The 26,961-nt window shown below is 47.5% G+C and overlaps 1 protein-coding gene across 2 annotated transcripts in view; it reads right to left on the reverse strand.

The window, feature by feature from the left end:
- Window positions 1-26,961, reverse strand: part of MAP3K5 (mitogen-activated protein kinase kinase kinase 5) — an 816,933-nt gene that overhangs the window by 381,169 nt on the left and 408,803 nt on the right. For both annotated transcript variants that reach the window (XR_014963045.1, XM_085611527.1), the window contains exon 7: window positions 10,744-10,914. Coding sequence is in view for 1 of the 2 variants with exons in the window: in XM_085611527.1 (XP_085467653.1) it covers window positions 10,744-10,914 (171 nt within the window). In the remaining variant the exon portion in view is untranslated. The remainder of the gene's footprint in view (window positions 1-10,743; window positions 10,915-26,961) is intronic.

Raw genomic sequence — 26,961 nt, forward strand, 5'->3', positions numbered from 1 at the left:
TTATCATCTTCTCCCTGATCAGTTTGGGAAACATCTGGATTTCTCCTGGACGGTAATTTGATGCTGATGAAGCAGGCTAATCACGTGACCTTGTCCTGCTTTTTCGCTGTTGTGTTGCTGCTGCAGTCAGTAACTCGACAGTTAGCGGTTCAGGCTACTATTCTTAGCTGGCTTGTTTATTGTAATTCCCTTTTCTTGTGGGCTTCACAGGCTGTGTTAAATAAATGATGAGTTTATGCAAAATATGGTGGCAAAGTTAGCTCCTGTCATGCCCAGATACCCATATTCACACAAGATTACAAGCACAGGTTGGTGGGTGGCTGGTCAAGGCTACTCTCTCAGTACCATACGCTAGTATAGTATATGGAGTGGGGTAATGGGGCAGGCTGAGGGATATCCCTTTGCTGGGTCCTTTGACATGGGGGTATGCAACAATGTAGAGACCTGTGCCCACCTGCCACACAGTAAGGCAACAGTTCCCCCAAGTTATGGCCAGGCTACCTTGCCAAGTAGTTTGGTTAAGCACCAGTTAGTTAGTGAGACAAGGTTATTTTGAGATTAGACAGAAAAGAGCACATAAAATCCTTAGTGTCGTCTTCCTTGTCATACACATAACGACATACCGGAAAAGATGAGCTTAATATAGCCTAATAGCCTCTGGGGATCAAATGAGTTATCCCATCCCTACTGAAAATGTAATGTGAAAGTCAGCCACTGGAGAAATCTTATTTGTGCAATCAGTTACCAGGCAGTAACAACAAACGTAGGTGGTGCTTGAAAGGCAACCGGGCCCCCGTCAACGCTGAAGCAGATCCTCCCATCCTTTAAGGATGGAGATCCTTCATTGTGTGGGTCTTATTCACCAAAGCAGCAGGTAGTTTAAGTGTAGCTTTTTGTTCTGCTTTGTTCAGCAAAGTAAGGTTGTATCCCAGCTGAAATTGGACTAGTGTGGAGAAACCATCTACATTTTGGAAGGCCATCGCCAGATTCTGCGCGATTTGAGTTCTCACTTAGAGTCCCGCCTACTGCTCTGACTGTCACTCCAGTGCAGCCATTACAGACATCTCATTCAAGCAAGCTGCAGCAATAGAGAGACTTAAAAACAAAGTGCAGGTGCGGAAACATACTGAACCAATTTTCCACAGCACCAAATCCCCAATTCATATTATACGGATTTTTGTAAACACCCAAACTACTCTCCTGGCCAAATCACTGAAACTGTGTAGAATTATGTGTCAAACGATATGTAATGCCTTGGTGTAAGTGTCTCTCTCTCTCTCTCTGTGTCTCTCTCTCTCTCTGTTTGTCTCTGTCTCGGTCTCTCTCGCTCTCTGTCTCTCTCGTCCCCCACCGCACCAACCCTACTGTTACTTCCACCCTCTGTGCCCTTTGCTTCACTCCGTATTGGCCACCGTTGTTTCCCCTTCCTTTTGCTTCCCCCAACCCTCCGTTGGTGCTGGCCTCCCCTTTGTAACTTACCCCTCCCTTGTGTTACCTACCCCATTTACCAATCCAAATTGGATTGACAAACAAAAATACAGCACTTGAATCATTTTGTAGCTGAATGGGCCTGCAAAACAATGTATGACTTTATAACTCATGCCTTTACCATGCAAGGTAAGTGAAACTCCTCATAAATATATATTTATTTTAAATGAATTATATTTTTGGGAAGAGACCCCCCAAACACAACCACCTTTTTAGGTCGAGCCTGGGCAGAGCATGCGCTGCTCCGTGAGGCATGCTGCAATCTAGACTGTGGCTTGCAGCACCACCCATCTTTTACATTTGTTCTTGTTCGTGCCCTTCATAAATGCATGCTTCTGATTGGTTAGTATGCTTAATTAGTCCCACCTTTGTGTTTCAAACCCTCTAAGGAGACAGCCCCTGTCTTACGCTTTTTTTTATATATAGGTTCTGTTGTGCACACTATTTTATTCTTGTTTGCCTAAGGTTGTGTATCAGCAGAGCACCTGCTTCACATACGCTGCGATTCATGTTTTGGTTGGCATTTGCATCGCTGGTTTAATTATTGTTTTTCTTTGGAGGCTGTGCGCCTTTTAACATACCCACTCTAATTTTCACCATCGCGTCTATTTTCCTGCTCGTGGCAGCCTGCTCGCCCTGTGCCATCTCTCCCTTCACCCCGCCTCCACCAATCCTTGGAGATCGCTGCTTGTCTTTTAAGTGATTTGCTCAAAATCACAGGATGTTGAGCCAACGCCGACACTCAAACTCATGAATCAGTAGCTCTAACCACACGCATTTTTGATGCCGTTTCATTGCTGTTTTTTAAATGTTCCCAGATGGAGTCATTTCTAAGCTCAAATGCCGTTCAAGTCACATTGCATGCCGTATCTCCTCACCGCTTTCATTTTCACCATTTCTTCTTGTTTCCTGATCGCCCGGTGCCAGCTCTCCCTTCCCCTTCACCCCGCACCTACCACCCCTCTGAGTTTGCTGCTTGTATTTTAGGTGATTTGCCCAAATCACAGGACACCGCTTTCATTTTCACCATCGCATCTTGTTTCCTGCATGTGGCAGCCTGCTCGCACTGTGCCGTCTCTTCCTACCCCTTCACCAAGCCCCACAAGATTGCTGCTTGTATTTTAAGTGATTTGCGCAAAATCATATAATGTTGAGCCAATGCCAAGACTCGAATTCCTGAGTCAGCAGCTCTGACTGTATGCCCTTCATAGCTGTTTGATGTTATTTAATTGCTGTTTTTTAAATGTTGCCAGATATCGTCAATTATAAGCTTAAATGCTATTCCCAACTGCTGTCCTCCACAAACACGCCACGGAAATCTGGGACCTCCTCGACTCCCTCTCTCCCGACATCGCCTTCCTCACAGAAATCTGGACGAACCCCAGCTCGGGCCTGGACATCGCCATCCCTGACAGCTACAAGATCACCCACAAGGACCACACCGGCTGATCAGGAGGAGGCATCCCATCGTCCACAAGAACTCCCTCCGCCAGACCACCCACTCGAACAGCCAATCGACAACCATGGAATATCTCCACTTCAAAGGTCCAGACCTAACCCAACACCACCCTCTGTGGCACCCTCATCTACAGACCGCCTGGTCCCCGCCCGCCCTTCATCAACATCGACTCCATCGCACCCCAGGCTCACATACCTACTGATTATATCCTACTCTATGACCAACTTCCACCTGGACAACCCCAATGACCACAACACTGCATCCCTTCTGGAGAGCCTCGCCAACATCAGACTCAAGCAGCTAGTTGCTTCTCCGACCCACACAGTGGGACACATGGTCGACCATGTCTTCTCCACCAGCGGAAACATCACCTACAGCCACACCTCTGAAATCCTCTGGACCGACCACCACTACGTTCATTTCGCCTTCACCAAATCCACTGTCCATCCCCCCCTCCGCCGCAACTGGAACAAGGTCACTGAAAAACACCTCAATGCCACCCTCAGCATAACCACGCCGCTGAATTCCAAGGGCGCCAATACCGTAGCACACAACCTCCACCAATGGATCTCCTACTGCTCTGATGCGCTGGCACACCTCAAGAAAGCACCCGGCAAGCAACACTCCAGGAAAGCCAGTAGGTTCACTGCCCCCCTCCATGAGTCCAGACGCACCTGTAGAAGGCTCAAGAAGAGATGGAGCAACAACAAAAACCCGGAAGACTTCAAAGCCTCCATTACCGCACACCACTTCCTTCTCAAAACTACAAAGAAAACAGAATAAACGCCAGCACACACAACACAAGAGAACTCTTTGCCATAATCAAGGAGTTTCCCAAACCCAACAGCGAGACCACAGAAGTCTCACGCTCCCAAGACCTCTGCAACAAACTCAGCACCTACTTCCACCACAAGATCAAGCAGCTCTACAACAGCTTCAACACCCAAGACTCGCTCATACCTCCCACCAGCACCACATGCGACAACACCACTCTACAACAGATCCTGCTCAACTGGACCCCTCTCCCCACGAAAGGCACTCAAGACCATGAAGAGCATTCCCTACGGAGCACCTTCAGAACCCTGCCAGCACCACATGTTCCACAGAGCTGCCGCCTACATCACCCCCGAATTACACCACACCATCAACTGCTCTATCGAGACCGCCACCTTCCCCGATGATTGGAAACATGCCGAGGTCACACCCTACTGAAGAAAGTGTCCGCAGATCCGACAAACCTCCAGAATTTTTGACCCATCTACATGCTCCCCTTTCCAGTCAAGGTCATTGAGAAGGCCATCAACGCCCAACTCTCCGAGTTCATTGAAGCCAACCACGTCCTGGACTCCTCTCAATCTGGCTTCCGAAGCAACCACAGTACCGAGATCATCCTCCTCTACCGGGGAGAAACCGCAGCCCTCATCCTCCTGGAACTCTCAGCCGCCTTTGACACCGTATCCCATGGCACCCTAAGCACGAGATTACACGATACAGGCATCTGCAACAAAGCACTGGACTGGATACGTTCCTTCCTCACCAGTAGAACACAGTGTGTCAGACTACCACTGTTCCTCTCAGAACCCACGGAGATTGGCTGCAGAGTCCCCCAGGGAGTCTCCCTGAGCCCCACTCTCTTGAACGTTTACATGACCTGGCTGGCAGCCATAGTCAGGAACCATGGACTCAACATCGTCTCCTACGCTGACGACATCCAGCTGATCCTCTCACTCACCGAGCCCACAATTGCCAGAAACAACTTCCACAACAGAATGAAGGCCGTTGCTACCTGGATGAGAGACAGCTGACTCAAGCTCAACTCGGACAAGACCCAAGTCATCAGCCTGGGGCCCAACACCGCCACTTGGGAAGACTCCCGGTGGCCCACCACATTAGGAACCCCTCCCCCCCCCCCAACACTAACAAACCATTCATAAACCTCTGCATCATACTGACTCTTCGCTCATGACGAACTGCCATAGCAATGCCGTCTCCTCATCATACTTCCACACTCTTCGCCTGCTTCTAAAGACCTTCAGATGAATCCCCACAGAGGCCAGAATGATGGACACCCACACACTCATCAGCAGCAGGCTCGACTACAGCAACACGCTCTACGCAGGTGTCATCCAGAAACTCCTAAGGAAACTGCAGAACGTTCAGAACGCAACAGCCAGACTGGTCCTCAACATCCCACGCCGCAGCCACACCTCTAACACCTGCAAGAACTCCACTGTCTCAAAGTCAACAAAAGAGTCACATTCAAGCTCCTCACACATGCCTACAAAGCCCTCATTGACGCTGGACCAGAATACCTGAACTGCCACCTCTCATTCCACGTAGCCACCAGACACCTCCGCCCTGCCGAACTGGCCCTTGCCACCGTCCCTCGGAACCGCAAGACTAGGACCGGAAGAAGATCCTTCTCCTACCTTGCTGCCAAAACCTGGATCACCCTGCCGCTCCACTTCAGGCTATCCTTGTCGCTGACCCAATTTAGAAAGGATCTCAAGACCTGGCTCTTTGACTGAACCTCAACGTCGATCAGGACCTGCAGCCCTCCCCCCCCAACCCCCCACCACTGCCTTGAGAACCTCATGGGTGAATATTTATTTATTTCTGAATTTGTAAAAGCGCATGGTTACACTTAGTGTGTCCCCGCGCTGTCAGAAGAGCCATCTACTCCGTCAGTCAGACAAGACGGGTTAGTCTTTAGGGAAGAGGAATGTTTTGAGCTTTCTCCGGAAGATGAGCTCCGAAGTTTCCACTCTTAAGCTCAGGGGGAGAGAGTTCCATTTATGTGCCGCCAAGATACGAAAGGATTTACCTCCCATTCTGGCTTTCTTGTGTCTGGGGACAGCGAGGAGGCCTGCTCCTAACGAGCGGAGTTGTCGAGTGGGCGTATAGGGGCAAAGAAGGTTCCGAAGGAAGGCCGGGCCCTTGCCATGTACGATCCTGTGACCAATGCAAAGGACTTTGAAATCAATTCTCTCATTGATCGGCAGCCAATGCAGAGTTCGTAGGGATTTTTTGAAGGGGCTCTTCTGGGCAGCCGGAGGACCAGGCGAGCGGCAGCATTCTGAATTGTCTGCAGTCGCCGCCGGCTAGTGGCATTGGCTCCCAGATAAAGGGCATTGCCGTAGTCCAGTCTTGACGTGACAAGGGCGTGGACCAGGGTCTTCCTAGATGATTCTGGGAGCAGGTCGATGGTTTTGCGGAGTTTCCGTAGAATCGAGAAGCACGAACCGGCTACCCGTCTAGTATGGTAGTCGAAGTCCATCTTTGAGTCCACCCATACTCCCAGATTCTTGACCTGATCACTAGGGGTAGGAAGAGGCCCCAGGGTCTGCGGCCACCAAGCAGATGACCAGACTGAGGGGGGTTTTCCAACAATCAGCACCTCAGTCTTGTCACCATTAAGACGGAGGCAATTCTTCGCCATCCATCCCGCCATATCCTGGAGGCATGCTGAGAAGTTAGCGGCGGCTTGTTCAGCAGGTTGGGTCAGAGCGACCACCAACTGTGTGTCGTCTGCGTATGTCACTACTTCCACCCCGTATCGTTCCGCAGTGGTAGCCACGGGGGTGACATATAAATTAAAAAGGGTTGGACTGAGGCTTGAGCCCTGCGGCACTCCTTGACCAAGGTCAAAGGTATCGGAGCGTGCTCCTCCTTGCTCTACCGAGAAGCTACGGTTGGTGAGAAAAGATTCCAACCATAACCAGGCCATGCCTGTCACCCCTCCTTTCTTCAGACACTGCAGCAGCGTATGATGTGCTACAGTGTCGAAGGCTGCACTGAGGTCCAGGAGCACTAGAGCTGCCACATGTCCTGCATCTACGTGCTTCCTCAGTGCCTCAGTCGAAAAAAGGAGGGCTGATTCCGTGGAGTGGCGTGCTCGGAATCCCGATTGGTTGGTATGCAGGAGGCCTCTGGACTCTATGTGCGCGGATAGTTGTTGGTTCACCAGCTTTTCCGCCAGTTTAGAGAAGAAGGGTAAAAGCGAAATGGGGCGGAGATTGCTAAGCTGGGACGCACTGATGTTGGGTTTTTTTTTCAGAGGCAGTACGACTGCCTGTTTCCACCGGTGAGGGACTTTGCCAGTGTTGAAAGAGGTAGATAGTATGTGGCCAACATAAGGTACCAGATGACTCATGGCACTGGCCAGGAATTTGGCAGGGGCAGGATCGTGCGGGGAGCCTGATTTAATGCCTTTAGCAGTGGCTATCAGGAGTGCTTCTGACGGAACTTGATATACTGTGAGGCAGTCTTCGATCTTTGCCTCCCAGGTTGCTTCTTCATGAGGAGGAAGAAGGTTAGAGCCAGTTCTTGCATCATCCGGGAAACTGTTGTAAATGTCGCGTACTTTTTTGTGGAAAAATTCCGCGATAGCGTTACATGATTGAGCTGATGTGTCGGCCTGCTCTAAAGCAGGAGGAGGTGAAGTAATCTCTTTATAAATCCTGAAGAGTTCCTTGGATGAGCAGTTAGCACTATCTATTCGATCCGCATAGAAGGTCGCTTTGGCTTTCCTAATTTGGAGGTGGTATTCTTTAATGCTAGCTCTGTATACATCTCTTGCCTCTAGTGAATAGTTCTTCCTCCAGGCTCGTTCAAGTCTCTTACAGGCTGCCTTGGTTTCTCTAAGAGTTGTGCTGAACCAAGGTGCAGTTTTAGTTAGTCGCTCTGGGCCCTTATTGGCCCAAGGGGCAGTGATGTCCAGGGCCTTAGTGATGTGTCCGTCCAGGGCTATGCAAGCTCTGTCCACGTCCACTCCTAAGTCTGCTGGGGAACCGTTTAGTCGGAAGTGATGCTCGAAAGAGTCCATGGAAAACCGGGCCCATTTCCTTTGTAGTTTATTGGCGCAATGGTGAGTTTTTATGTGATGAGTCATGACTAGGAAGTGGAAAGGGACTAGGAAGTGATCTGTCCACAGCAAAGGAATGGGAGTATCCTGTGTCAGATCCTCTAAGTTATTAAAAATGGGGTCAAGAAGGTGCCCCTGACGATGAGTCGGGAGGTGGGAGGCAGTGACTAATTGTAAGGTTAGCAGCTCTTGGCATAATTCTTGAGCAGCTGAGTTGTTAAGGTCTTCAATGTGGAGATTAAGATCCCCTAATACAAGGAACTTCCTGTATCTCATAGCCAATGGGGTGACGTTCTGGATAAGACTTTCCGTAAAGTTTCTACTACCTCCAGGGGGTCTATAGATCAGTAGACCTTTGATGACCGTATTTTTGTCGATGCCGATGGAGAAAGCTCCAGTTTCGCTATCTGTTATAGTAACAGGTTCGAGGGAGCATGTCATATTCAATCTATAGATTATGGCAATGCCACCTCCCCTTCCCTTAGGTCTATCCTGCCTGCAAATTGCATATCCAGGGGGCAGGGCCTCCCTGACTTCAGGGTCTGAGTCTTCATCCAGCCAAGTTTCAGTAAGGCATAGTAAGTCCCATTTGTTGTCGATTATAAGGTCGAATACTTCGAGTTTATGCTTTTTGAGGGAGCGACAGTTAAGTAGAGCGCCACTGATTTTTCTACTGTGCTCTGGTTGGACATTGCCGTTTGGCGTGCTAGCTTTGGGATGTTTATTGAGGGTGAAGCCACAGTTATCGCAGGAATTAGTAGGTCTACTGAGATCCATACTGTGCTCACATACCTTTAGGGAGTTGGTGCGAAGGGTGAGGAGTTCCTCTTTGTCGTAGCGGTTATCTGGGAGGTGAGGACCAGGGGGTCTAGCCCCGTGCCCCGGTCTGCCGCGGACGGGCGCAGACGGGCTTGCCTTAGGCGCGCCTTCGGCGCGCAGACGGCGCGTCCGCTGCGCTTCCGCTGGCAACACATGATATGGGCGGGGGAGGGCGTGGCCTCGAAAGTGGGCGTGGCCTGTGCGTCGCCGGGGAGGCGAGCTGGGGGTCGTTGCAGTCGTCGCAAGGGCGCTGTTTGGATTTCAAACTGAGGGAAAGTGAAGCAACAGGCTTCTGGTAAGTTTTACACAGCTAAAATCACTTTATACAATTTTTAAGAACACGAGTCTCCCGGCGTCTGCCAGCGGAGCTCTGACACTTCTGGCGGCGTCAACACAAAGCGCGCGCTCTTATAAGTGATCCCGAAGTGGGCGTGGCCTCGAAAGTGGGCGTGGCCTGTGCGTCGCCGGGGAGGCGAGCTGGGGGTCGTTGCAGTCGTCGCAAGGGCGCTGTTTGGATTTCAAACTGAGGGAAAGTGAAGCAACAGGCTTCTGGTAAGTTTTACACAGCTAAAATCACTTTATACAATTTTTAAGAACACGAGTCTCCCACGCTTAAACACTGATGGATTGGTTCCAGTCACATTGCGTCTCTCCCCACCACCTCACCGCTTTCATTTACACCACTGCGTCTTGTTTCCTACTTGCCCTGTGCCGTCTTTCCCTACTCCTTCACCCCACACCCACCAGCCCTTCGAGATCGCTGCTTGTTTTTCAAGTGATCTGCCCAAAATCACAAGACACTGCTTGCTCATCGGCGACTCAGCACCCTGAAAGCTTCAGGGCCACACAATATGCTGCATTACTAAATTCTTATAAGGTCCCAAAGGCGAGACCTATTGCATTGCAAATGCTTGTTTTAAATGTAATTATGAATGTATTTTTTTCTTTATTAAGGGGAACCCCTCAAACTCCCATTTTGTAAATTTCCATTTACCAACCTGTATCCATACCCATCTCTAAACCCTTAAAATACCCTTTGCACCCTATTCACTTAACCACCCCTAAACCCTAAAAATAATCTTACCACCCTACACCATTACCCCTACACCCTAAAATTCCCCTTGTCCACCGGTAAACCCTAAAGCCTTTAACCCCAAAAGCGAGACCTATTGGGTTTGCCATTGCTGGTCTACTGATGGATTTTGAAAACAAACAGTAACGACGCAAAACTATCAACTATAAATGCACATATATCTAGAAATAAATGTATATTGATCAGAAAAGCATCAATAAAAAACTATAACCATCAGTCATGGCTGGCATGGCTAATGAGTGGGTGGGCGGGTGCAATGGGGTCGCGGGTGAGAGTCGGGGGGTCGCAGTGGGGGGGGGGGGGGATCAGATTTAAATTTTAAAACAGTTCTTACCTCGAGCCGTGTCCCGCATCTTCTCAGCTCCTGCTCTCCTGTCTCAGTCAGGAACAGAAAGCAGGCAGCCAGGCTCCCTCCCCTGACAATTCACAATGCAACAATGCAGGGTTGTGATTTGGTCTGAGCCCCATGACACAGCGCTCAGCTAGGGGCTGGAGGGGTGGGCATGTTCTCTATGGAGAAGGGGAACGTGCGCATAATTGGTTTGGGCGGCCCGAGATAGCCGACATTGCACAGTCCGGAGTGGGCAAACCACTCCTCCCCTGCCCAGAGAGCAGAGCAGCCCCGCCCACCCGCCCGCCGCAAAACAGCAGGACATGAAACATAAAATGACAATAACTAAGGTATTGCCATTTTATGTTTCTCATTGCTTAAAAGCAGTCGGGCGACGCTCCTCCGCCATAGCGGAGAAACCGCCCCTGCTAACTATATCATATAAGAAAACATAAAAAAGAAACAGTGAAAAGTTAAAAGGGAAATTAAAAACAGAGTAAATATATCTTGTGACCCAGGGAGATGCAGATTTTCACACGCCTTTCACATGCCTTTCACATTGGACACTTTTTCCATTAAATATGTCAGTATTTATAGTAATCCATAGGCCTGGCACTACCATTATGAGTAAACTCATATGAGATCATGAATCATGAAAATATAAACAGAGAAAATTGATTATTCATTACCAGGCAGCACCCTTGTCTCTGCTCTCTGTGTCCGTGAAGCCAGAATCAAAGAACATATCTCTATAGATTCTTCCAACAAGACAGTACATATCTGATGGCACTTGGTCTTCATATTGTACCAGAGGCATCATGACATCCAGAGCTTTTTGTCTGTCTCCAGGAAGGTTTCTCCTGCAAAGGGAAAACAAGGGTGGGTCAGTGCTGCAAGCCAGGATCCATGTACCGACTCACAATTAGTGGGTACCTACCTCAGACTCCAAGCAAAAAAAGTTTCAAAACAGCTTAATGACCGCAACAAATTCTGCATAATCTGCCTGATCTAAATCTAAGAGAGATCAGAACATCGGAGGTCAGACTCTACTCCTATCAAATCTAAACTGCATGTGCAAAGATAGGGAGCTTGAGGTTCAAACAAACAGATTATTTAATGGTCTTTTCATGAGCTTTTTGTTCTACAAAATATTGCGTATACCTCTATGGTGCCCCTTTCGCATTACACATATGTCCACCAGACCAAGTGTGTATCATATCCTTGGGCATGTGCATCTGTTGAATTAACCAGTGGCGGCTGCAACCTAACAGGGGTGGTAGGGTGGGGTGGGTGGTTGAGTGAAGGGATGAAACAAAGTATGAATCACTTACCTGGGTACAAGCACCGCCTCTCCTAGTCTCTTCCGACTCCCGGGTGAAGCAGGAAGCATCAAAGGCTCCTATGACGATGCTGCTGTCACCATGACAGCAGTGTTGTGATTGGTTTGAGTGCCGTGGTTCAAGCGCACAGACGGGGACTATGAGCCTATGCATGTTCTCCAGCAAGGCTGTGCAAGACAGCTGGGTGGAGAACATGCAAAGTGCGCATGACTGTTTGGCCGGTCCAAGACGGCTGGCCAAACAGTCATGCACACTTAGAGAGTGCCCACCACTCTTCCCCCTGCTATGCACAGCCCACCCCCGCCCACCCCGAGAACTGAGCAAGTCAGAAAAATAAAATGATAACATTGCGTTATTATAATTCTATTTTTCCTATCTCTGCTTAGAGAGCAGTGGGTTGCCTCTCCTCTGCCTTTTCGGAGGAGCAGCCACTGGCATTAATATGGTGAGTGCCAAAATAGAAAAAGGTACTCACAATGTGCTGTGGAGCCATGTGCATTGGATACAACACTACCACAGCAGCACTGCATTATGGTTCGATTCAAGGAAGCGAACACATGTAATAATACTTTGGCGTTACATCTGACATGCACATTGATAATTTACTGCAAGTTCTGGAAAACATGTTCTCTGGATTTGGGGAAGGGTTGCATTAGTTGTAAAAGAGTGCAGGTGATTCATACAGAAGGGCATTAAAAAAACAGGATAGTTGACAACTTTCCAACCCATGTACATGCTACCTCTCAGATGCGTGAAAATGCAAATTGTGAAATGCCACATGTGGTTTTGTGAAAAGCCACGTGATCTGGTTACTGCTGGAAAGATTTGGAGGAGCAATATCATTCTGACAGTTTTCCCAGGGCGGAATACCAGCTCCATTGACTGCAAAATATAATCAATTTTATGTTAAATAAAGTAGTTATCTTATGGTTGACTATTTCCATCACCAACCGATCCTGGATTAGAATACGGTGGTCAGATGCATGAAATGGAAGCAGTCAATGAGGCAGGTTTTCTCCCATCCAGAAACATGGTGATGAATGTACGTAGGCTGCTGCGCATATTGGGGGCAGACAACCATTGCAAGGAGGAAGCATGCATTTTTACGGTCGACATTGAGAATGCTTTTGACAGCCAAGAATGGCCGTATCTCTTTCGGGTTCTGAGAGCATTCGGCCTGGGGGACTGCTTTGTGGAATGGACGGCGAATTTGTACAAAAATTCCACTGCCAGAGTTCGGACAGGGGTTTGATTTCAGAGGCCTGTATGGTGGGCAGAGGCACGCGACAGGGATATCTGCTGTCACCCTTGTTATTTGCGCTGGCGATGGAACCCATGGCTGTGCACGCCGTTATCATCAGGGGTTGGAGGTAGGGGGACAACTACAGCACATTGCGTTGTATGCGGATGAACTCCTACTGTTTCTGGCCAACTCGGGGGAGGCCCTACGAGGAGCCAAGGAACTGCTGGATGTCCGGGGGAGAGTTGCAGGGCTCAGAGTGAAGTGGGCCAAATCATGCCTTTTTGCTGCATGGTAGGGTAGAGATGGATCAATGGAAGCAGAGGGCGTGCATTGGGAAACTAGATGCTTGCCTGATCTGGGCACTCGGATATATCATGACCCTGTAGATCTACTAGAGGGTAATATGGGGAGCGCCGTGCGTAGCACAAAAAGCAACTTTGAGTTCTGTGGGACCCTTCCATTATCTGTGGGCAGTAGGATGGCGTTAGTGAAAATGGTTACGTTAACCAGCCTTCTCTAGGTCTTCGGGACGCTCCCACTCTGGATCCCACCTAAGATTTTTGCTCAACTTAACACAAGCTCACAGGGTTCCTCTGGGGCACCGTGAGGCGGAGAGTGGCTCTCACCACTATGATGAGACCCAGGGCGGAAGGGGGTTTCGCGGTGCCCGATTTTGAGGCCTATTACCACACAGCACAACTACAGTGGTACACGAAATAGAAGGCAGGAAGAGTAAAAAATAAAGTAGACCTTGGCAGTCCGGACCCAAGCTTGAGCCTCCAATCCCGGGTACTACTGCGTCTGCCCATGGTGGTGGAGGGGATCCCCCCGGACCTACAAACAGTTCGCCAGTGTTGGAACTGATTAGCTAGGCGAGCACGAGTGCGGATTCCATATGCGTCAGATCCCGTTGGTTGTCTGTGAGGCACTGCCCCATGTGAGGGATTGGAGCAGGTTGACATTATGGAGCGAGGCCGGGATCTCCACTCTAGGGGATTTATTTGAAGACAATACCTTGCTCCCTTTTAACGATCTTCTGGAAGGTCACAACTTCCCTAGAGGTGATTTCCTCCAACATGCCGCTCTGACGGCAGGTATCAAAAACACTGGCAGGAGGGGATGGTGGAACCCCAGACCTCCCTAGCCTATCAATATGTGAAGATGGCGGCCGGTACTATCAAGGCGGTCACTTGCCTCTATAGGCGTATTACACAGGGAATGTGTCGGCCCCTAACAGCACTACGCCTCAAATGGGAGGAGGACCTGAGTGAAGTCATTGATGAGAAACCATGGGGAGAACTTGTGGAAAGGGCCTGGAAGAGCTCTAGGAATGCACAATTCCAGTTGATTCACTTCTATGTCCTGCACAGGGCGTACCTCACTCCAGGCAAGATTAATGATTACTTCGGGGCCCGGACTGCCTGTCCGAGATGTACTTTAGAGGGTGCTGGGTTTATCCACATGTTCTGGGATTGCCAACATATGGGAGAGTTCTGGAGGTGGGTGACAACTGGACTGGCGGTTGTGACAGAGAGAGAAATAGCATTGATGCCAGGTTGTTGTTTGCTGCACTGGTTCCCCCATACTGCCAGGAATAAAGTTACTAGTAAGTTTATAGATCTGGGGCTGGTGTTGGCCAAAAGTGAACTTACTAATCATTGGAAAACGAAAAATAGCCCAAGTGTGACACGATGGACTAGAGAGATGGTGAAGTGGGTGGAGTGCGAGGGGACCTTCCTACTGCAGATGGCCCACTGCACTGGGAATGAAAGAACGCTGGAGATGGCACAGGCATGGGTGGCACTGATGGACCTGTTGAACCACCTGACAGACGGCACTGCAGATGACCCGGGGGATGGGGTTAGACCCTTTAGCAGGAGAATGATCCTGGGATTACCTTGTTGCCCCGCAGGCGTCTCTGGGTAGGGCCGACATGATAACCATCCCATCCAATGATGCCACTGGCCGGAGACATCGGACATTGCGCCCCAATACATGTTTGAATCAACCAATGTCAGAGTATAGATGATTTGACGTATCAGCAACATGCGGGGGTTTGGAGGGAGTTGGGGGGGCGGGAGGGGGTTTCTTAGATGTTACTCGCGCAGGGCCACCAGGTGGGCAGTAGGGCTATTAGAGTGTACTAATATGCACTACAGGATCCCTAGCAGAGGGCGGGCACGGGCCTGAGATGTGCATTCCTATATTTTCCCAACAGGTGGACTGACAATCGATTCTGAAGGGTTATTCTGTACTTTTGTGTTCCACCGTGTTGAATCCTGAGATGGACATCATGCTTTCCACAATGCCCTGCGGGTTGTTTTCACTGTCTTATTGCAAATTAATAAAATGTGTTTAAAAAATAATAATCTGCATCTGGCTACAACCAGGAAACATGTTACCATATCCATTGCTTTTAGGGACTATGATTGCCTATTTGGCAGTGTTTAGGTTTAGCTAGTGAACAGCTTTACAAATATTAACTGTCATATAATTAGCAAAATAATAAATATAAAATATGAGGATACAACCATATAGTGGCTTTGGAACAGCCCTCTTAGGCCATTGGTCACATTCAAATGTCATTCATATTTTTTCTGACTTCCACCATGGCATACAGCACAATATAAGGGTTTCAGCCTTTGGCTCTTTTCTACTGCAAGTAATCCAATTTTGTGTCTCCATGTGCACATCCGCCCAGAAAGTGAACGTCATCGCCAAGGCTGATGTGGCCAATGTTTTTTTCCTCATCTTTTTGTGTGTTTAAAATATATCTTTGGGTCAGGGTCATTAGGGCCCATGCTGCCTAGCTACTCATTGCTTCAGGTATCAGTAATTCAAAGCCAATGGTACCTTTTCTTTATGCCAATAAGAATCATATTTTCCTGGGATGTGCCTTAAAACGAGAAAAGGTTTTCTATATCAGTTCTAAGTACATTTGCCATATAGGAAGCACAAATATGTTCTTATTAAAATTATAAGAAGTGATTAGTGTTTTTTTTATTTTAGAGTTTTTATTGCAAGCATGCAGCTGCCATATTTAGGTGGCATTCCTCCCCCCCCCTTTTATTTTAGTGGTAAATGCTTGCAAAAAACAAAAAAGACTATCACACCAGCTTGCCAAGGCAGAACTATCTGCTGTGCCAGGTCTAGTTATACTGTTGTTGTAACATAACTACGTGGTCAACTACAGCAAGGTAAAAATGCGGATTCATTCGTGCCAACTTTGAATCTTTCAGTAATTTGCTGTATATTGGTATTTCAACCATACAGTTTTGCAGCTTTTATTCGCCCACTACAGCATGAAGCATGGGTTAATAGGTTGGCCCACTTCAGCCACTGGCTAACAAGAACTGCGAGTGACAGCATTCCACCCTTTCACAAGGAGCACACCCACATACACAGTAGTTCCCTTCAATGACAGGGAACTACTATGGCAATGCGTACTTTTTGAAACCAAAATTTGTTGTTGCTTTTAGTCAATGTTGTTTTTTCCAATTGACGAAGGACTGGCAGCCACCTCAACAATAATGATTAGCAGACCAAATAACACATTGACAAAGCCAAACGACTGGCCCCCAAAGTCAGAGCTCTTGGCTTTGCCAGTTTTTAGCATTGCATTCTTTTACCATTGACACACCCGCAACAAACATGACAGCCCTCAGTTTAACCACAAACATTTGTAACCATAAAGTTTGTTAACTTTTGAAAAGTTTTTAAGAGTTGAATTAGTCTACTCCGGCCCGACATGGGAGACCAAATTCGACAGGGAGAAGGTCTGAGGAGCCAATAAGGAGTATTTGGACAGTTACCTGGCAACCAAAGTGTTTTCCAGTCCAGTTCTAAACTTTACAGCACGACCGCCATAGACTTCAACTGAGTGATCCTGATGCTGCAGATGCAGCAGATGGAGAATGCTCAATTATGCTCTGGGTGCCGTGTGGGTGACAGGGGTGCCTTTGCAGTTATTCTTTGGTCTACGGGTCAGGTGGGGTGACTTTTGCAACAGAGGTCTCTTTGAGACAGTAGAAGGCCAGCTGAGGCTGGGCTAACCATCTCCGTCCACAGCGGTCCCAGTGATATCGTTTGGTGGATGGAGGCTGGTGTACCACTAGGGAGACTAATCTGGACTCTGACAACACTCTAAGGTGTGGCTGACTTCCGTGCAACTTTTGGTCACAGAGGATCGGTCTCCTGGGGCGCCCAACAGCAGTCAGCGATGATTCTACCGTAGTGGCTACTGACTTGCCGAGTAGGGCTATTTCAGCTTTGATGGTCCTGGTGGAGTACCTGGGGTTCAGCCGACTGACCCTTGGAATCACTTCTTTGGTCTGGGTAGTAACTTTTACCCAAGCCAGAAGTCATAGGCACAATCCTCTCTTCGCTAGCCCAAGGTGCGGCAGGTGCAGTCAAGTAGATGGTGCACCCTCTCTTTGCCAAGTCCAGGGGCCAGCAGGGAAGTCCTTAGGTCCGTTTTCCAGTTCCGGCGTGATCGGAGGTTCAGGGTGCCGGGGTTGCCATATTTATGCCCAGGGTGATGACGCGGTCACTAGCCAATGGGCCACCAGGTCCCCTACCTCGTGGTTACAACTTTCTGGCTATATGTGACACCTAGCAATTCCAGAGTGCACTATTCTGTCCTCTCAAGATGTCTGAACCCTTCCTTGGTTGTAGGAACTTGATAGCCCACCCTAGAGGTGTGGCTGCCTGTGGGCTACACGCCCATGGGAAAACTGGTTTGGGCACTGGTTTCCCTTCTCTGTATCCGGAGGCAGCCTCTCTACCTGAACAAAGGGCAGCCCTTTCAAGAGTGTGATCGCCATTTGCTCACCAAAGGCGGCTTCTCCTTTTAAGATCCCCTTCTTGGCTAACACACGGAGTGTCTTCCTGCAAAGGGGAGGTAAAACCTTGCTCTGTAGCAGACTGTTACTGTTCCTGAGCCTAAACATCGTTCACACTACTCCCCAGGAAGGCAGAAAGCTGTCTGGTGGCCAGTGACCATGTGAGGCCACTGGACAAACTGGATCACAGAGTGGCAACTTTCTTAAAGTTACATTTCTGTAATGGGGACATTAAATTCGTCTTGGGCATCAAGTTGGGCTTAATGCCATGGTTAATTTGATACCTTACAGTATTCATCTCAGTAGTCCCACTCAGAAGTTAGCCGGGCTGAGTGGTCAGCCTGTAACTCTGTGTTAGCCAATGGGGCTACTAACTCCCCAACAGCAAAACAACATTTGGAAGTTTTGCTTTCAAGACATATATATATCAAATACATGTCCTACTTAATAATATACAGCTCCCTGCATAAGGACTTAATAGGCCTTCCTTAGGATTCAATAGGCTTCCTTAGGAGAGACTTGCATATATTGTTAGGGAAGAGGGGGCTTTGCCATTGGTTTGAAGAGCAAAGTCGAACTAACAAGATTTCCACTACCGTTCCAGTCTGTAGTGACATGCTAGGAGCCATTTTGTACTTTGACAAACACACACATCACAAGCAGTGCTGCAGTCCTGGCTGGAGACTCTGCCCTACTTGCCTGGGTACCATATACTAGGGACTAATAAGCAGGGCCACTGGAATTATGCGATTGTGTAACCGTGATGATTTTTGTAAAATTATTGATTTGCCACATTGACCTCATAATTCATCAAATGCTGCATAATCCAGCAGATTTTAACAAAACAAAAATGGTTTCTTTCTGAAACGGGTCAAAAGCCCAGAGAGTGTGTTACCAAGTGTAAAAATTACAAAATAATCAAGTTATATATACTATTACAAAATGTGCATTATGCTGCATAATTTTCCCTTTCTTGTTGCATAATTTACTCAATCCTGCCTCATAATTCCAGTGACCCTGCTTATAAATAAGTCAATATCTGCCAATTGAGGGTAGACAATTCGACATCCACTTTGTAACGTGTTAGAACACTGGCACTGATGTCTGGTTAGCAGGCATCAGTGCACTCAGACGAAAAACCAGCAGCATCTGTCCAAAAATGTGGGGATGAACATGCAAAAATAGGCATTTCCTTACAAAAATTTACAGACTCGTGGAATGTTTGAAAAGGATGCAGTGCAGCTGCAGAACATGTACTATCATATATCTTGGCAAAAGAACAGGGGGAGTAAACTAGATAATGGCACATGAAGGCTAAACCAGCCATTGTTATACCACATAACCCAGTCCAAAAATGTACATGCTAACTTCTATGAAAATGATTTTCAGAAAACCATAACAAGCAATCCACAATAAAGTACTGCAAATAAACCAAATATCGTCACACTTACACTGATGTGTGATGTCCAAGGTATCAACAATTTAATATCACCTAAAAACATGAATCCCGGTGTTCTTGTGCATCATTTCTGAAACAACCAACATGTTTTCTTGCTCTCCCCTACAAACATTTGTGATTAAATTTGTATAAAACATAATTTAAGATTTACTGAATCCATCCTGATGAAATAATACAAAATATTATGTTCTGACCAATTTTTCATTCAAGGCTTCCAAATGCTTGGACATCTTGGATCAATGTTCTCATTTTGTACTTCCCACGTTGATCTGGTTACACTGGCGTATTATTACAGAGGCAGCAAGAGTAAAATTACATCTAATAACCTGCCCAGTCAGAAACTCTCTTCAGCCGTCAATCTGAAGGAAATGTACTGATTTTATTCTATCCAAAGGTGCCCTGCCCTCAGTATTCACTAGCGTGGAAGCCAATAAGTCTCAGGGGATAAGATGACCTGGTGTGTCAGTTTCAGGCTAGGTGCCCAATATAAAGTTGTGCATCTGTAAAACTGTTCTAATATCTCTTGTATAATTGGAACAGGGCAGTGGGGTGCATGCACCAGGATGATATGCAACGTATTCTGCGTTCTAGGTAGTAACTGTATCCGCTCTGGGCGCGATGAAGAGTCAAATGCATAATATCTTAACAGGAAGTTCTGCTAATGGCACTTACTGCCAAAGATAATGGTCCTGTGAACAACTTACCCAGGTGATCAAGAACATTGCTGCTTCAAATCGCAGGGGGAATGAGATCTAGAATGTTTTATTAGATACTGAGCATAGGCTATTTCCTCAGGTGCTCCAGAGGAGCTTTGTTAATGCATTGTCAACAGCAAGATCTGGGATTCACCCTGTACCCACACAAACCTTTTTTAAAAAAAATATAGTTGACAAATGTTCAAGTACAATCCTTACGTATGTAATGAGGATATATCTTTGTAAACACCGTCAGCACAAACACAAAAAATACACAGCTTACTGTGTGAGATCGAGTCATATTTCCAGACTTTTTTTTATCAAGTATTTTTATTAGGGCTGTTGTTGGAGTAAAGGTGCAACATTACCACCCCATATCTGGGGGAAAAATTTAAACTTACCTTCGCCTCCGGTCGCTTGTTGCGTCCCGTCTCCTCTCTCGGCCCCGCCGACTTACAGGAAGCAGGCAGCCTCCCTCTCTTCCCCTAAGCCAATCACAACGCTGCAATGGCAGCGTTGTGATTGGCTAGGATGCCAACCCCACAGGGGTCTATGGGGAGGCCATTTTCTCTATGTAGCCTACATAGGGAAAATGCAGAGTGCGTACGACTGGTTTGGTGGGCCCTGGGGCCAACAAGTCAGCGCACTCAGAGTGGGCAAGCCACTCCTCCACTGGACTCATGCAGGACCGCCCACCTGCCCGTCCCCACCCAGGCATACCCTTCTGCTTTCTTGCACTGCGAGAAACAGAAACATAAAATAGTACTTAAAATACCATTTTATGTTTCTGCTTCTCACACTGCGAGAAAGCAGTGGGGCAACGCTCTTCCGCCCATGTGGAGGAACCGCCCCTGGAAAAGACTCTAGACCGCAGGTTTCAAGAAAAATGCATTTGAAAAGGTAAGGCATTATTCCTTGAAAACACAAGAAATAGTGATGTTCTTCTCTAGCTATTATAATGCAAGGATCTTTAGGTAGGTTGCACTCAATGCACTGTGCATCTGCTGCACAGTGGCTGGGGAGTTAATTGCATGGTAAAGTTACCATACAATTGGATATCGATTTACTAAATTTCTGCAATCTTTGTTTCAGCCCATAGAAGTCAAGGGCACAGTGCTTCTAGCTTCCACAGCACTGTACGGCAGTTACTGCCTTTTCAATTTTGTAAAAATGTTGAAGTTGTTAGTGGAAATAGTGGCAAGAAGCAGAAAGTGCCACTTGCAGATATCTGGTCACACTAGACCAGGGGAAAGTCACAGGTTCAAGGCAACTGCAATTGAGTTCAGGACAGTTAAAAGGACCAGGTTAGGTCCACTGAAGAGTTACCATCTCAAGTCCGGTGCAAAGAGTTCTGTTCTCGTTGGACAAGGCAGACACGAGGAGGCTTTCGAAGTGAAGAGCAGGTTGAGCATCTCAGATGGCCACTGCTGTGGTGCGAGTAGCTGGTTGTATCTGAAGCCTTGCGATGGTCGATTGTTGTGGATGGTCACGATCAGCCCAAAGTGCGCATCTTGCAGTACCTGGCATCGCGGACAGTTACTCTGGGCGAAAACAGCAGGTCTCACCGGAGCTTCAGGATGGCGCTCATTGGGGGCTGGAGAGTCTTGGCGTGAAAGGGTTAATTCAGAGTCAGGAGGAGCCCACACTTCAGGATGTCACCTTTTTCTTTAAGAGAAGCTCTCGCTGATGCTAGAAAAGGGTCCAGGACCTTGGGGACACCTCTTGGGGATTAGGACCCACTTCAGCGGAGAACAGCAGCAGGATTCAAGCAGGTCCACCGGGTGCTGATCAGCTTGCTGTGCCACTGTAGCTCACACAGGTCAACCAACTGACCCATGGAGTCAATCTGGGTGACCTGGGATCAAGACAAGCAGGTCCAATCTTCCTTCTTCAGACAGATAGGCAGTCCTTCAAGCAGCAAGCCAGTCCTTCTAGCAGAATGCAAGTCTTCCTTCTGACTCTTCCACCGGTTGAGTGTTCTCATGAGGGGTTCTGAAGATCCTATTTTTTATAGCTGGTGCCACGCATTGTGCCACTTGTACTCCCCCAAAATTGGTTCTGGTCAGTTCTTCTGCGTCCCCTAGTTCAGGCTCTAAGCTATCTAGGATAATAAAAGGCAGGCAGGCATGGTGTCAGATTACTTTGTGTGTGCTGTAGGCAAAGCCCTTCAACGTGTAAGTGGTTCTGGGTACAGCCCCTCCCCAGCCACCCTATCAGGATGGCCCATCCTCTTCACACCTAAGCCACCTTTGTCTCACTGTCTGGAAACAATGCACAAACCTTAACAGTGGAACCATTTATAGGCATGTGAACCAGGACACTGGCAGAAAGGCACAATTGGATGGGACAATAAAATGACAACTTCCTGAAAGTGGCATTTTCAGAAATGTAAATTAAAATCCAATTTCACCATTTAAGAGGATTTAAACTTACAATTCCTTTGAGTGTAAACAGCATATCTCTATCTACTCCTACCTGAAGTTAGCATTTATTAAATATAATAAGATAACCCAGTGTTAGCCTATGGGAGAGATAGGCCTTGCAACAGTGAAAAACGATTTAGGAGTTTTCCGCTGTCAGGACAGGTAAAACTTAAACACGCATGTTAGATGAGCTTTTAGGGCCTACCTTAGGGTTCACTAACAAGTAATAACAAGCATTGGCATAGCCAATAGGTCTCGCCTTTGGGACCTTATAAGTGTTTAACCATGCAACAGCTGATGCTGTTGTACCAATGATATTGTGCTGCATAACTAAATACTTGTAAGGTCCCAAATGCAAGACATATTGGCTATGCCAGTGGTTGTTACCTTAGTGACATGTCTACCGATGACAGTGGGTCTTCTAAATTAAAAAAATATGGAATACATTCTATTATTTTAATAGCAAATGTTGTGCTTAACCAAAAACAAAAAAATAGAAAGTATTGCCAAAGCCAATCGGCTTGGGTTTAATGTGTTACCACATTAGAGTGATACACGAGAGGGAGCCAGCAGGTGTGTATAGAGAGAGCTGTAGGGTTACAGTAGTCCATCATGCATTTCAGGGCAGCCACTAGAATGAGGCGGGAGGGTACGTCCAAGCAGGCAAGCACAGTTGTGTCCATTTGTTGAGCTATCTGTTCTTGGAAAAAAGGGGAGGGTGCCTGGCACGGGCGGAGGTGAACTATGCCACTGGAAGCAGCGCACATGCGCGTGCAGCCCACGGGGTCAAGGGGAGCACGTGTCACAGAATACTGTACCGCGTGTCCACACGCGCCGCCCGGCCCTCACTAGAAATGATTCGTTCGCGGTGAACCGGTGGGCTCCGTTCCCATGGCGCACTGTGGAGACCCAGGGCAGTGTGTTGCTACTTTCCTTCCATTAAAGGAACGGCACGTCCTCTGGATGAAGCTGCAGCGGCGCACTTTGTTCTCTTTGTGAGGACAGGAGCCCCTGTGCAGCAGCGAGTCCTGAACGCCGCTTGAAGAAAAAAAAAATGACAGTACAGGATATACTTTTAAATAAAGTGGGTTGCTTTCTTCGTCTTTGGTAATGACAATAACAACAAGCAGCGCAGATCAATCAGCCCGAAGTCGGTTGTTATCTTTCATCAAAGTAAGGCCTTTTGGTTCAATGGCCGTGAAGCTGCTTTTCATTCACTTGAAATGTAACTTGAGGGAAGTATCTAGTGTTATGTATTGCAACACATGTATAGTGCCTTTCTATTCCTAACGAAGCCTCGACGCACTTTCTGGGTGGCCGAGTGAGCAACAATTTTGTTGTGCCTGGTTGGTAGAGTGTGTTTTACAGTGTGGTCTGTCTGGGTAGTATTTTTGTTGTCCACAGTCACCCAAAAGAACTAATGAAGTAAGACTTCTGCATTGCCGGCTGCATTGCATTAACAAACGCGTGCACCTCAAACTGAAAGCTAAAAAAAAAAAAAAAGGAATGCAGCGTCCCGCCAGTGGCGCACGCTCGAGAGCGAGCACCAGGCCATATGTTTTGTATTATCGCGCCCGTGTCTGGGAACAATAATTCAAAACATATGGCGCCCGTGCGGGTAACCGCAAGCAATATGCCACGCTCGTGCGTGTGTGGACTATTGCTTGCGGTTACCCACGTGTGGTGAGCTTTTGAAAGCCCCTTAGTACAAGTCTCGCCAGAGCAGCGCATGCGCACTGCTATAGGCTCGACTTAAAAAAGGAAGGTTTAGGCATGGCAAAAGTCTATTTTACCATGTCGAAATGGCAGTTTTAAAACTGCACTACAGGCTGCAGTGGCAGGCCTGAGTTTTAAAAGGCTACTTTAGTGGGTGGCACAATGAGTGCTGCGGCCCACAAGTAGCATTTAACTTATAGTCTCTGTGTACATGTACTACCATATAGTAGAGACTTACAAGTACATTAAATAGGCCAATTAGATGTAGGACAATTTTATCTTGTTTTAAGAAAAGAGCCTAATGCCAACAAAAAAAGAATTCTGCCAGTTTAGGAAGTGAAGGCAAAAAGGCAAAAAGTTTGGAAAAATACCACACGAAGGATGTCAGGCCTAACACTGTGCATGCCTGCTTGGTTGAGTGTCCATACTTAGCCAAACAGAGATGCATGTGCAGTGTATGTTACACTGACGATTGACAGTGCCATGCATGGGAAGAGGGCACTGCAAACAAGAACCATGCTAGTCCTCCTTCACCAATAGCTGGGCCTGGCATCACACTTAGTGTGATTGACAACACTAGGTCCTATCAGGAGCTGCACTGTCAATCACATAGTACATGTGATACTGGGCTTGCCATGGTTTTAGCAAATGCAACTGAAGTTGGTGGAAGGGGAAAATTGAAGGAGAGAGGCAAAGCTGCTGAAAGAGGACATATGAAGCAAGCCACCACAATGTCATTAAAAATACATATGTATTTCAGATACTGGTGTGTATGTATCTGTGTGCGACTACGGTGTGAGTGCATCTACAATAGTGCACGCATGTGTACCGTTGAGTGTGTTGCCTCTGCCATATTGAGGGTCATTCTTGGTGTACTGCAGGCATCCAAAGCCCAATGGTGGCCAAATTTGGCAAATTGCTGGCCTTGAAACATGATCCACAACTGCTACAAAACCTGGCTCTGGTACAATGCTGGTAATTCTGTGTATTATGGGCTTCCATGGCATGACTGTGCCCACCACTTAGGAGAGGTGTAGCGCAGCGGCCAGGGCGGCTGACTGCGGAGCACAGGGCTCAGGGTTCAATCCCCGGCTCCGGGGGCAGTTCAGCCCAGCACCATGCGACTCTGGGCAATAGATTGCTTAATCTTACCGATGGCCCCTAGCGCTTTGAGACCCTTAGGGTGTGATTAGTTTGAGCATTACAAATACTGGGTTATTTACAACTGCTAAAATGCTGGTCTTAGTTTAATGGTGGTAATTGTTTGCCTATAGTGCTTGTATACAGCACGTTATAGTCCATCACTGGTGTACTGATGTCCTTAATTAAAGGTGGTCATTTTTGGCAGATTAAAGGCATCCATGGGATGAGATGGTGATACAAGGGAAAAAAGTGAAAATTCTAAGTAATTAGCAGGTTTAAATATTCAAAATAAGTGATGTGTAGATAGGTGCTGTGGTTTAGGACTGGTCATTTGAAAATGTATTTTCTGAAAAGCCTGCATTACCCACGGCTTTTTAGATTTTGTAACAGCAAAAGTCACCATTATGTTATTTTTTCAAAATTGTCTTGGGGAAGAAAAGCCAATAAGAATGAAAGGGGGGTGGGGGGGGGGGGCAAACTTGTTTGACTCACCACCATAAAATGACTGGAATATTTTATGACTGCCTTTGGGATTTTTGGCAAATGTATGCGGTATATGATGTACTGTAATAGATAGGGGCTATCTGGCCTTTTTATCACAAAAAGAAAAGAAACTCCAAACATCCAGTGTGCCCTCGAGGAAGTTGGGTTAACTGGTTTCGCTTGTTGCAATTCACTGCAGTTGCTACACATCACCACTTCTAAACATCACTCTCTACTACCACTTCCTCAGGGACCCAATGTTGTCTTACATACTTAGGGTTCCAAAGAGCTCCCACAGGCTCAGTTGCCCCATTGAGTTTTGATTGCATCGGTCAGCTAAAGCAGATTGTTTTGGTGCTATTGTTTGCATGATGGTGATACACTGTTATACCGGTACTGCCTCCCCGCTTCTCTTCGTATAAACATAGCTCCCCCTCAGTAGTAGGAATGAGACTTTTAGTGTATCAAGTTTTAGACAAACAGATAGTAAACGGATGTCTGCAACTCACACAACAGTCCATGGCCATAGCGTTGCAAGCTGGCCCCTGATCTAAACTCCCCTTAGGGCGCAGGCCAGAAAACCTGCAACTCAGGCCTCTTAACTAATGTGGGCCAAACTTGTCCACGCACTGTATTGCATGTAGGCCTGGGCGGTAAATTCCGTTCCGCTCTCGGAATTTGCAGAATTTGGGTAATTTTGCGTTCCGTGGAGAACAAGGAATTGCCAAAAATTCCACGATCCGCAGCTTTGCGTAATTTTTTGCCTGTTCGCGCTTTCAAAATGCATGTTCGCAAGATATTTCTACCCGAGCACGCAAACAGGAAAAAAGCATCGCGAACGGGCGGAACAAGCAATTCCGCGTGTTCGCGAAACTTTTGCGTGCTCGCAGAGATTTTTTACCGTTCCGCGGAGCTTTGCATAGCACGACTACGCAAATTACGCCCACCCCTAATTGTATGTAATGCTCCTCCACATCGAGTGTGCCAAGATAGTCGTCTTTCGCTCTCAATGTTTATGCTGCTTTAACTATACAGAACGCGATCCTATAGCTTCTTCTACTGCCCTGGGTTGTATGCGCTCATGCTGGAAAAACTGCCCACTTCCGAGGCTTTTCAAGTGGCTGCCTGATCATCCCCAAAAAACGTAGTAAATCTTTATTTACATTTTTCTTTGCCTGGTTGGGCTTTCCTCAGCAAATGCAAAGGGACAAGCCCAGACTTCCGTCTGTGAACCGGAAGTACATATAAAGAGTCTGAGGGAGCGCTGCAGGAGAATGGAGCAATCTTTTTACCCAAACATTTGAGTGAAAAGCAGCTCCTATTCCTGTAGTGCTCACTATTTGGCCACAACAGCCAGAGATTGGGAGATGCTAGTGACAGAATGATGCCTTTCCGGGTCTGTACCGTTTAACATAGCCAGCAAAGCGAGCATTGTGATTGGCTGGCCAGCTCCCAGCATTCCACTCAGGGCGCGGGTGCTTGTGAAAGACCCCCTCCTGTAATGTCCTCCGGTGGGGTAGCGGTTTAGTTTACCCACGCCCGGAGGTGACGCAATAGCGCTGGC

Source organism: Triturus cristatus, chromosome 6 (assembly GCF_964204655.1).
Source record: "Triturus cristatus chromosome 6, aTriCri1.1, whole genome shotgun sequence".
NCBI classification, from domain to species: Eukaryota; Metazoa; Chordata; class Amphibia; order Caudata; family Salamandridae; genus Triturus; species Triturus cristatus.